General features: G+C 45.7%; 3 protein-coding genes across 3 annotated transcripts; all 3 read left to right on the forward strand.

The window, feature by feature from the left end:
* Positions 1-517: 517 nt before the first annotated feature.
* On the forward strand, positions 518-9,102 carry LOC108104707 (tyrosine-protein phosphatase non-receptor type 4). The gene is made up of 10 exons (XM_017210926.1): positions 518-885; positions 4,371-4,776; positions 5,354-5,461; positions 5,526-5,618; positions 5,681-5,822; positions 5,887-6,736; positions 6,797-7,482; positions 7,539-8,163; positions 8,224-8,401; positions 8,462-9,102. Exons 2-10 carry the CDS (start codon positions 4,624-4,626, stop codon positions 8,549-8,551), a joined length of 2,925 nt encoding a protein of 974 aa, XP_017066415.1. The 5' UTR covers positions 518-885; positions 4,371-4,623; the 3' UTR covers positions 8,552-9,102.
* Positions 9,103-9,741: 639 nt separating this feature from the next.
* Positions 9,742-10,953, forward strand: LOC108104717 (zinc finger matrin-type protein 3). The gene has a single exon (XM_017210938.1). The coding sequence runs from the start codon at positions 9,821-9,823 to the stop codon at positions 10,913-10,915; it is 1,095 nt and encodes a 364-aa protein (XP_017066427.1). The 5' UTR covers positions 9,742-9,820; the 3' UTR covers positions 10,916-10,953.
* A 30-nt stretch (positions 10,954-10,983) lies between these two features.
* LOC108104718 (RING-box protein 1B) lies at positions 10,984-11,701 on the forward strand. The gene has a single exon (XM_017210939.1). It carries the CDS (start codon positions 11,239-11,241, stop codon positions 11,608-11,610), a length of 372 nt encoding a protein of 123 aa, XP_017066428.1. The 5' UTR covers positions 10,984-11,238; the 3' UTR covers positions 11,611-11,701.

Consider the following 11,701-nt stretch of genomic DNA (forward strand, 5'->3'; position numbering starts at 1 on the left):
TATTGACCGTTTTGTTCAAACGGACCAATTTATCTTTTAGAGATGAAGGGCTTACCAAGGTGTGCCTTTATCGTTTTTTATTAAAAGTATTTATGATTCATTACATAGGTTCTTTATAGCATTAGTTGAAATGAAAACAAATCACAACATATTTGTTTATTTCTGTTAACTCTAAGGAAATTGTCTTGCAAAATACTAAAGAAACTAGATCAACATCAGTATACCAAAATCCCCGATAATATACTACGAAGTCAAAAGTTAAACTCTTTTTAATACCGTTTTCACACCTACAAAAAATAAGAAATGGTCCGAGTAACTTTATTGTTATTCGATATTTTTAAAAAGTCAAATGATTATATAAATAAATTTAATTTTAAAATATCTTCTGACTACAAATTTTTTTTTTCGAATTTAAAAAATACCGAACGGTGTTAAAAGGGAATATCGATATGTAACGAAAATAGAAGGTATCGATTAATCGATTCCATAATTTTATTTACTTCCATCACCATCGGTCACATCTATTTTTTCATTGCTGTCGATTCAGTTTCTTTCGTTTGTTTTCGTTTCTTCCGTTTCCGAAAAAAACCGAGTAAACCCCGTTATTGAGATTGGATTTAACTTAAAAACCCCGACGCGGATTAATGTTGCTCGTTGATCGGTTGGCGTGCATTTAATTGTGTTTTTTTCGGGTTTTGTTGCTTTTTCACGAAGCGGCGGCTGCTTAAGTTCGACTGTGTGAGTGTCGGTGGCCGTATTTAGTGCGTGTGTTTTGTTACTTCTATCCGAATGTCTAAGAAACATATGTAGCATTTATTAAGTGAAAAAATAACGAAATCGAGATACAACCTATTTAGTTTGTGTCAGTACAGCAGTCAAAAAGAGGTGAGAATCTCCTGCTCTTCGTTTCCCTTTTGTGGTGCAACTCTTCCTTGCTGCAGTGTGCGTAATTATTATTATTGTTCTTGCCGCTTTTTGCATATGTCCCTCTCCCGCACACAGCCTCTTCCTGATTTCAATGCAGGCGTGAAAGAGAGAGGGCGAGATAGACAGAATTAGAGGTTGTTCACACACACACACACACAAAACCACACGAACGTAAGTGCAATGAAGGATGTGGCAATGGTCGCAGATAAGAGAGAATAAAGGAGAATGTAATATAGAAAAGATGCACTGCAATTATTTCGTTGATTGTTTGTTTACAAATTCGTTAATTAACTTCCCCTTTTCCATGGTACACATACATTTCACCAATCGAAAGATGAAAGGTAATGAAGTTTGGGATTAAGAACGAAGGGAAAAGAAAGAAAGGAAGGCAAATCAGCTGCGATAACGCACTGAGCGAAACTGTGCTGAAGTTGTGGTAATCGCTGAGTAACTACAGAAACTGCATAAACTCACTTCCTTTCTTCGAAAACTTTTTATTTATTTGAGTTTGAATAACCCAAAGTGATTTCATAGGAAAGCGTGCTGTTGTTGTTGTTATACTAAATCTTAATTTATCGACTACTTGCCCAGTTTTGAGCGAGTGCGTCTGGGTGTGTTTGAGTGTCGCCCGGGTTTTCAGTCGCGGGGACTGGGTTGCATGTGGAATATGAACACGAAAATAGCATACGAGGTGCGCAGCTCCCCTTCCCATCCGCCCCTGCCAGCCGAGCAATAAAAATTAAAAGGCAAACAACGATAAGCGGACTAAACCCCGCCTTGGATGAAGACTCCATCCCTTCCTGGGGTCGCTACCCCTTCCACAACGCACACATGGCAACCCTGAGGTATTACGGTATAGGCAGGCATAAAATAAACCCAGCAAATGCATACGCCAGCCGATAATTATTGCCAGACCAGTGTAATTGATGCGTCGCCGGCACGAGAGAAAATCAATCAGGGGCATAACCTGTTCTTTCCACAGAGAGTTCCCTGCTTAACTCTAAAAGCAATTTCCCGGAGGTCAAATCGTATTTCCTCCAAGCTATTCGTCCCCGATTTTGTTTAATTTCCATTAAATACTTTCCAAATACTTTATTCTTTAATAACCTGAGTATCCACAGATACTTTCGACTGTGGTAATAACTTTAAGAATGTATTTTCCTGGTAAAAATACACTTTTTTGTCCCCCTCTAATTTGATTTTGATTGGGGTTGCTAGGCGTTGAAAGCAGCTCGTCCTAAAAATGGAAACCACCTTGATGGATGTCGCGTGTAATTGAAGTTGACTGAGATCTGGTCGTCCTCTTGCTACCTTCTGCCACTCCCCCTCATAACCCATCTAAAGCTTATCTTAACGCCCGCTTTGTTTGGCCTAGGCTTTGTTGTTTTTCCTGGTCTTTCGTTTCTCGAGTTTCCCTTCTGCGGTTTCCATTACCTCATGTGGATCCATTGTGCCCATTGCCCTTGTCTCTGGAATGGTTTCATGGATTGAGCAACCCCCGACTGATGAGTACTTGACAATCCGTAGACGAACAGAAGTACTTTTCGGGCCGGGGTCAGGGGGAGATGCCCTAAGAAAGTGCTTCGCTGCCTTAATAGACCCCAACTGGTTTGGCAAGAGATTCTTTCGCTTTGAAAGCGAGCGAAGAAAGAGCGGCCGAAAGAAACGGAAGCTGAGGCTGACCCCAGACCGTTATTCGGTCAGCGGGATGGAGAGACAAAGCTGTACAAACGAATAAACAAGTATATATATATATGCAAATATGTGCCCCAAAGATAATTTCGCACGGAAAGTCGGTCAACGAACCGAAAAAGCGAGAGAGGAAGAGCGGCCAAACAATGCACTTCCCAATGGGGCATCCATAGGTGTTGTACATTTCGATTTCATAATAAAAGTAGAAGCGACTGCGTCTGTTGACAAGCTGCCCTACATGGACACCGAGCTAAACTGGCTTCCGGGCCAATATGGTGTCCAACCTGGGGCACACTTTCTCGTTTGTCGCTTGGTCATGTGGGCACAGAGAATGACGCAATCCCTCCAATCCATTTCTTTGTTTTGAATAATATTCTGGTCAACCCGTTGGAATAACCAACCAGAGATTTGAACCCCCTAGAATGGATCGGCAGCATTCTCCTACTAATAATGATGCAATACAAGTTTAAGGCCGGAGAAAAGCAATGGTTGACCGGGACACTGTTTACATTAAGTGCTAGTTCTGACACTCGTTTTCCCCATCTATATCTTTCGCCTAACAACAGTCCGGAAGCGTAGTATTTATATAGCACAGCATACAGAAATATCTTCCCCTATACTGAGATATTTTTACTTTCGACAATTGTGCTGTCTCCCAGTTTAAGATCGTGGGTTCTTGTAGGGACAATCTATCAAAGCATCCTTAGCTTATTTCCCATTCGTCAACCGTCTAACAACCCCAACATCTGACCCTCTGACCCTGTTGCCTGATCAGCCTCTATCAGCGGCCACTGACTCAAGGGAATTCGCTAGTTAGCCTCCGCCTGATAATTACTAGCAAGTGAGTGATAACTGCGGGTAGGGGCATGTATCCCACTTCTTGGCCCTTTTCAATTCGCGCCGTGTACGCTTCGCTCAACAAAAGCGGTTTTAACCCAGTTTGGGAGAACAGTCAACGTCTGCGGAAAATAAGGTTGAAAGGTAAAAGAGGTGGAATAGTGCTTACAATTATGCACACACAGATACTTGGTCTGTGTATATTAGACAAGAGCATTTAAGCCAATTACACGGCACATCAATCATTTGCAAAGACGATTTGTGCCACACTGCTTGGGGCAACTACACTTAAAGAAGTGATACCAGCTTGTGTATTATTATTAATGGAATTTTATTGATTTTAAATATCAAAAATGAGATATTTTAGCAGCGTTTAAAAGCTTATATACTATTTGTTATGTGAACTTCGACAATTCTAAAGTTTACATCAGTGCACAGAGGTAAACGAGCTTTTATTAGCAGCACTTAGTACTGCCTCCTAGGTAATCACTGAGTTTACCTTATCTATAAGTTTGACAACAGTTTTTCTGTGCTTTCCGATGACACGCAAGTAAAAAGTGGAGTGCAGTGCAAGGTAAGAGGCAAAGAAAGGCCTTAAAGACAAATTATTAGTCACCCAGCACTTGACGATTGTCGACGACGTCGTTCGTTTGTCTGTGCTTGCTCTACGTGAAAGTATGCACCACCCAATCTCGCGGGGGGTATGCGCGTGAGGGGAAGAAAAGCCGAAGCCCTGAGTTGCTTGGTAGTGTGAAGTGTGAGTGAGTGAAGTTGTAGCTCGGACCTAACAAAAAATAACAACTAAGAAAATAAACAACTGCAGCGGAAGAGGAGGCGCGCACGCCCTTATGGTTTCATCAATCCATAAGTCAGTACTCACATAAACCTCCTTCTAACCCGCTCTCGTTTTTCAGGCAATCAGAGATCCATCCACATGAAAAGGAGCCGAGGGAGGCAGCCAAGTTAGCTGGAAACAAAACAACCATCCAGAATACAAAGCAAACAAATATTCTTGCCAATTTATCGAATAAACAAGAAGCCGAGCCAGAAGAGCTAGCCCCGCCAGCCAAGGGGCTTCTTCTCTGCAATCAGCGCCCTCCAACGTGATATACGTGTTTTTTCGCCCCTCAGTCCCAACCCGAATCATGGAGCTCGTGGAGTTCGGTCATGTTTGAGCGCTTCCGACTGAGCAACCTGACCAGAACCTTTCGCCTGAGAGGAGGCGGCCCAGAACTGGCGCGCGACAAGAAGAACCCACAACGGCAGCAATGCGTCACCGTCCTGTTCCTAGATGACATCACGCACACCTTTCGGATTGAGGTAACACCCCGCGCCTTAGTCCTTTCCCTAATACAGTTATAGAGCTCGTGTGTTTGGGGTTGATTTTCAATATTAAAGTCCCATCTCAATAACATTCATTATGCGAGCTTCAGGCAAAACAAAGAAAGTTTTCAAGGCTCTTCATCTCCATCATCACTATTCATTTATTCATTTTGTATCTTTTCATTTTTGACTCTGCACTCGATGCTCACTTTCATCTCGTCTAGCATCTCTAGACACGCACTTGTCCGCATTGTTTCCACGTCTCCGTCCATGGTTTTACTTTCTTTCACCTCGATGATCGAGTGTGTGCGGTTGCCGCAGCTTAAAATTATAATCGAATCGGAATCTACCTAATTGCAACTAAATTGTAGTCGTCTAATCACTGTAATTGCAGTGTACGCAAAGGAAGGAGAAATCCAATTAACTTTGTGCCGCTAAGACTTCTGTTTATGTAGATGGGTTTTTAAAATCGCTTAGGAAGTGAAGCTCTGCTTCGAAGATATTGTAGATATTTGTGGGTTTTTAAAGGTTTGGATATCCAAACCATTAATCACCATCCTCTTTTCTTTTTCAGAAACGTGCGAAAGGCTCTGAACTTTTGGAGCAGGTCTTTCAATATCTCGAGCTTTCCGAAAGGGACTACTTTGGTCTACTTTTTCCCCAGAAGCCAGGTGACGTTGTGGTAAGTCATTACATTCTCACCCTCAATAACACTTGTGACTTATCATTTTGTATCCCTCTAACAGAGATGGGTGGATGCCCAAAAGCAGTTCAAGAAGCAGTGCAGCAGCGTTTCCCTCGACAACGATGCCGTTCCATTATTAGAGTTTAGGGTTAAGGTGAGATTGCAGTCTTCTGCTCGACCTATCTGAGAGAACCTAAGATCCCCGTTTATTCACAGTTCTTTGTAAGCGATCCCAGCCGACTGCAGGAAGAGTTCACTCGCTACCAGTTCTATCTGCAGATCAAGCGCCACATCCTGCTTGGAAAGCTGCCATGCTCCAGCAACACCCAGTGCCTGCTTGCCAGCTACACGGTGCAGTGTGAGTTTTGGCTCTTTTACTGTTTACTCACTTTTGGTATTAATCTCCTCTTTTTAACACACAGCGGAGTTGGGCGACTTTAATGCGCCGGAACACTTGCCGGGATACTTGAGCGGAATGCAGCTTCTCTGTGACCAGACGCCCGAGGCGGAGCGAAAGGTTGGGGAACTGCACAAGTTGCACCGTGGCCAGCTACCGGCGGACGCGGAGTACAACTATCTGGAGCACGCCAAGCGTCTGGAACTGTACGGAATTGACCTGCACAAGGCCACCGATTCCAATGGCAAAGAGCTGCAGCTAGGTGTATCAGCGGTGGGGCTGATCGTCTTCCAACATTCGTTGCGGGTTAACACCTTCTCGTGGAGCAAAATGGTCAAGGTGTCATTCAAACGGAAGGACTTTTTTATCCAGCTAAGGCGCGAGCCAAGCGAGAACTACGACACTCTGCTGGGATTTGGAATGAGCAGCCACAAGCACGCGAAGGCGCTTTGGAAATCTTGTGTAGAGCACCACAGCTTCTTCCGTCTGAAACGACCGCACCGCCTCTCGCGCTTCCTCAGCATCAGTCTGGGCAGCAAGTTTTACTACTCTGGACGAACGGAGCTTCAGGCGGTGCAGGAATCCAAACAGCGTGGCCGCATTCACAAGGTCTTTGTCCGCTCACCCAGCAAGCGGCTTCTAGGAGCTTCTGGCGGGGTCGGAACATCAGGCTCCTCGGGCGGTACTCCGATGCTGCAGCACAGTGGCTCCGAAAGTGCCACCTCCCACAACAACGGCAAGGCAGCTTCTGGAGGCACCGTTTTGACCATCACGAAGACGAGCCGCCCTCATGACAACAAGGTGACCTCCAAGGAGTCCGACTCCATGCCGCGAAAGGCCTGGGAGCAGCAAAGCGACGAGTACGACATCCAGCTGTAAGTGAGAATCGGTTAAGAAACAATAACATAAGATCTACATTGTCTTTTGCCTTACAGCGACGTGGGCTTCATTGAACAGTGCACCCGACGATTCGAGTCTGCTTCGCCGTCACCAATGCCACCCGCCTATAGCTCCGGCCAGCACAGTCCACTCCTGCTGCCCACAACCATCGCAGACGCGGTCGGCCAGCAACAGCCGGAGAGCGGCAGCGATCTTATTACCATCCGATTGCAAGCGGACGAGCAGGGTCGCTTTGGCTTCAACGTGAAGGGCGGAGTGGACTTAAGTCTCCCCGTCCAAATTTCGAAAGTGGTACCCCATACACCCGCCGATCGCTGCACACCGCGTGTCTGCGAAGGCGACGAGGTGCTCATGATTAACGGTCGGGATGTGCATGGCCTGCGACACGAGCAGGTGGTAGCCATGATTCGTGATTGCCGTCACCAGTCCAGCGGCGAACTACTGCTCACAGTGCGCCCCCAGCGCTCGGCACCTCTCCTTCTGGAGGAGGAGCCGCTGTACCAGTACGTTCCAGAGAGCGACGAGATCGGATCACACTCCAATCTGCTCGATGGGGATGCTCTGTTCACCCAGAGCCTGTTGCTGCTCAGCGATGGCTTGGCATCAGGAGCCCTACTAGCTCAGTACGAGTTAATGTACAGGAAGAACCCTGATCTGACGATCACAGAGGCTCGGAAGCCAGCCAATGCGCCGAAGAACAGATATCGAGACATATCGCCATGTAAGTAAGAAAGAGATCAATCCATACCACATCTATAAATGGAATTATCCTTTCAGATGATTGCACGCGGGTTTCTTTGGTCAACTCGCTGACAGGCGATTACATAAACGCCAACTACGTGAACATGGAGATTCCTGGCGGAGCTGTGAACCGGTATATCGCGACTCAGGGTCCGCTGGCCAGCACTACCACAGACTTTTGGCGCATGGTGCAGCAGGAGAGCAGCCATTTGCTTGTGATGCTTACGACAGTGATGGAGTCTGGTCGGCAGAAGTGTCACCAGTATTGGCCGGTGACTGGCGACGAACTTCAGCTAGCGGAAGGATTCTCGGTGCGCTGTCTCAGCGAAAAACCGGACGAAACTGGCAGTTTTGTGTTCCGCGAGTTTGTGCTGAAAGATAAACACGAGCAGCGACATATCCACCACATGCAGTATCTGGCGTGGCCGGACCACTGTGTGCCCTCCGATCCCAACCTCTTTCTGGAGTTCACCGAGCGGGTTCGCGCCGCCCGGAACCGCACGCTTCTTCAGGAGATCGAGGAGAGCCTGAAGCAAGTACGTTTGATGGATGCCGATGCGGATGCCGATGAGAACGGCGGCATAATGCGGGAGCGCAAGTGCGCGGCCAGCAATGGAGCCACTCCGGAAGACGAGACGCCCGTTTCGACGAGCGTGCATCAGTAAGTACTTGGACACCTTAAAAATTAGGTTTATCCTATTTTAACCGTTTAAATCTAAAGGTGCATCAGTGCTGCCAATCCACCTGTGATCGTCCACTGCTCGGCGGGCATCGGACGTACTGGAGTACTCATCCTAATGGACACTGCAATGGCTTTGATGGAGGCTCGAGAGCCGGTGTATCCCTTGGACATTGTGCGCACCATGCGCGATCAGCGAGCATGCATGGTGCAGAATGTGGTAAGTATGGATAAGATGGGACTTATTAAATGGGTGCTCATGCGTGGTTTCCAATTTCAGAGCCAGTACCGCTTCGTGTGCGAGTGCATCTGCGCCGCGTACATGAAGATTTCACGCAGCAGTGCCGCCATAGACGATGACGAGGATTAGGGGCAGGACAATCCAGCTACGCAATCTACAATCTTCCGCTTTAGTCGCCCCAAAAACGATTCGACTTTCTTATTCTATATGAAACCACTTCTAAATCTATCTAATTGCTAGAACCCGTAGACATATGTTTAAAACTGATTGTATATCACTACCATTACAGATCCATATATTGTATTATCAACTGCGTTTATAAGGTACCCCTAGACACACACTTACTTATACATTATCTCCGTCAGTCGCCGAAAGTGCTGCAAGGAAACGATTCTAAATTTACAAAAGACACCACGGAACGGTTAACGATGTGAACCAACTACCTAATCGAAGTATACAAAGCGGAACAAATGGCAATTTATTTACACCCATCCAACGCTATACGTCAAACGCCACCCACAATTGGCGGTCGAGAACAATACGCAAACGGAAACCGAGAATACGATCCTTATACACTGATAGAGAACGAGAGAAGATAATACTGTTAGTATTTTAGCACCAAATCAATTCATAAATGTATTTACGCTGAACAAAATACAATAAAATGTTTAATTTAAAAATACAGTTTGTTATAGCTTCGGAAATGGCGTTCTTTGGGAGTCTATGAATGGATATAAAAATACTTTTTATTGATCAAATAATCAGCGAAAGCAGAAGGGAATTAGTTTTGCATGGGTGCGCCAAACCGCAGCTAGTCATAGAGATGGGCTATTCAAAAATCATTAAATATCGGTCAAAGTATATTTCTTAAAGAATATTTCTTATAACTTACTCTAAAAACTTCTTAACGGTTTGAAAGTGTTTATATGATCGAGTGTCTCGACTATCGAATACCCATCACACAGTTATAGATCATTCAAATTAATCTTTCCGTTGGTAACTTTAACCAGTCTTTAAATAAATGTGTCTTAATTTAAGAGCGTCATCTGGTTTAGTTTCATTATTTTTATATATTTACAATTTACTGATATACATACACTGACAATCATAAATTGTTATACCTTATTTTCTATATTTCATAAACTAACAGAGAGCTACATATATGCTTTTAATCCACGTATTTTTAAGTGATTAGTAATTGATTGAACTTTTCGATACGTTTCTTTTGCAAGTGTTTATTTGAAGTGTATTCGTAGGTTGAACATTTTAACAGTTTTAATTTCGAATTTTGGAATGTCAAATAGTTGCACTATAATAAAAACAACGTGTCATAACGCATGCGCGGGATCTGTAGGAACATCTCTAAATTTGCAAGAATTTACAGGACACAATCTCGACATGAGTTCCTCCGGGTTCCTGACCGACTTTCACATTCCTCACCTTCCGCCGGGAGCAACCCCAAATGCTCCTATGGATATAGACCGGGACGAGTCCCCGCCGGCCCTGGCAATCTCGGCAGGAAATCGTCTGGTGGCACCTGGTAAACAAACGGGGAAATCGGATCCTGGTTCCATAAAACCCAAGAAAAGAAAGGCTGAGCGGATAGAGGAGATTTCTTTGGAGGCGGACGGCAAGTTGGGCTTGTTTCCTGGACGCGATGAGAGTTATCCGGAAGAGCTTAACCGGCTGATCGGACCACTAAACTGCGAGCTGTGCAAGGCTCAGATGACCTCCAGGAAGTGCGCACGGGATCATTACGAATCCAAGGCCCACGACCGGCACATCAGCGACTGGCTGGCGAAGAACTACACGGAGGCGGGTCTGAAGCCTCCTGCAGTAAAACGACCGGCAAAGGGACCCACCGGCCCCAGCGCCTTCCATTGCGATCTGTGCGACCTGGACTTGAATTCCTCCAAGCACGCCCGCCAGCACTATTTGGGGCGAAAGCACAAGCTGGTGGAGCAGCGCATCTCTAAGCCCTCAGGGAGCGGGCACTATGACGAGTCCGGAAAGTGGGTGCGAGCGGGCAGCAAAGTGGAGGGAGGAGGAGTAAATTCTTCTGATGGACGGTACGGTATCGGAATTGAGTTCACCAAGACAGAGAGTTCTACAAAAGAAGCCCCCAAAGAGGAAGTTCCCCAAAAGGTTCTGATCAAATCGGACGACAAACAGCGCACTTGCACTCTATGCAATATAGTGGTTACCTCGGCCCCCCAAATGCAGATGCACGTGGCAGGAGCTAGGCATCAGAAGAACATGAGAAATGCTGTCCAGGATCCGCCAGGAGATGTCAGTCTTCCTGAGGCGCCGCTGCCTGTAGCCGAGAAACTAACTGCAGAGGAACTGGCCTTGTATCGCACCCCGATTGGTCAGTACTACTGCAAGCCCTGCAACATGATCATGAACCATGTGACCACTCTCCAGCAGCATCTTGTCGGCAAGAAGCATTTGAAGGCAATAAAAAACTATCCCCAAGACGAAAAGTCCGTCTAAAGAATTAGTTTGATATATTCTAGATAATAAATCTTCATTTTCCGTGTCCATACCAGAATTTTAAATCATGTTAAATCGATTCAATAAGTCAAACATGTATACGCATTTTTATTCATTTTTTGTTTTCGACATCTGTACGAGCTTTGTAAACTAAACGTCTTAAAGTACTGTCTGACTTTGCCAATTCCCAGTCAGATCTTCTATCCTCATTCTTTTGAAATAACGTCAAGGCAAGGTGTATATGGGGCTTACAAAAGTTCAATTCAATTTCGTCTTCAAAGTAAACACATAAGAAAGAAACAAAAATTAGATAAATTTGCACTATGGCTGAGGAGATGGAAGTTGAAGAGACGGAGGACTTCCACGATCTGGATTTTAACGATGACGAGCCATCAGGAAGTGGAGTATGTGCTGGCCAAGCCAGGGGAGAGCGCTTTGTAGTGAAGAAGTGGGTAGCTCACGCCCTGTGGTCGTGGGACGTCGCCGTGGACAACTGCGCTATCTGCCGCAACCACATCATGAACCTGTGCATCGAGTGTCAGGCGGATCCGAATGCAAACCAGGACGAGTGCACTGTGGCTTGGGGCGAGTGCAACCACGCCTTTCACTACCATTGCATCGCGCGCTGGCTGAAGACGCGCCTTGTTTGCCCGTTGGACAACAAGGAGTGGGTTTACCAGAAGTACGGCCACTAGCTGGGGATCTTATATAGACTGGGATTGGTGTCAAGTTGTGTTTTCTTTATGATTTTATGTGACTAAATTAGAGTTGTTCTGGCTGCCGAAC

The sequence above is a fragment of the Drosophila eugracilis genome, unplaced genomic scaffold (assembly GCF_018153835.1).
Source record: "Drosophila eugracilis isolate 14026-0451.02 unplaced genomic scaffold, ASM1815383v1 contig_2088, whole genome shotgun sequence".
NCBI classification, from domain to species: Eukaryota; Metazoa; Arthropoda; class Insecta; order Diptera; family Drosophilidae; genus Drosophila; species Drosophila eugracilis.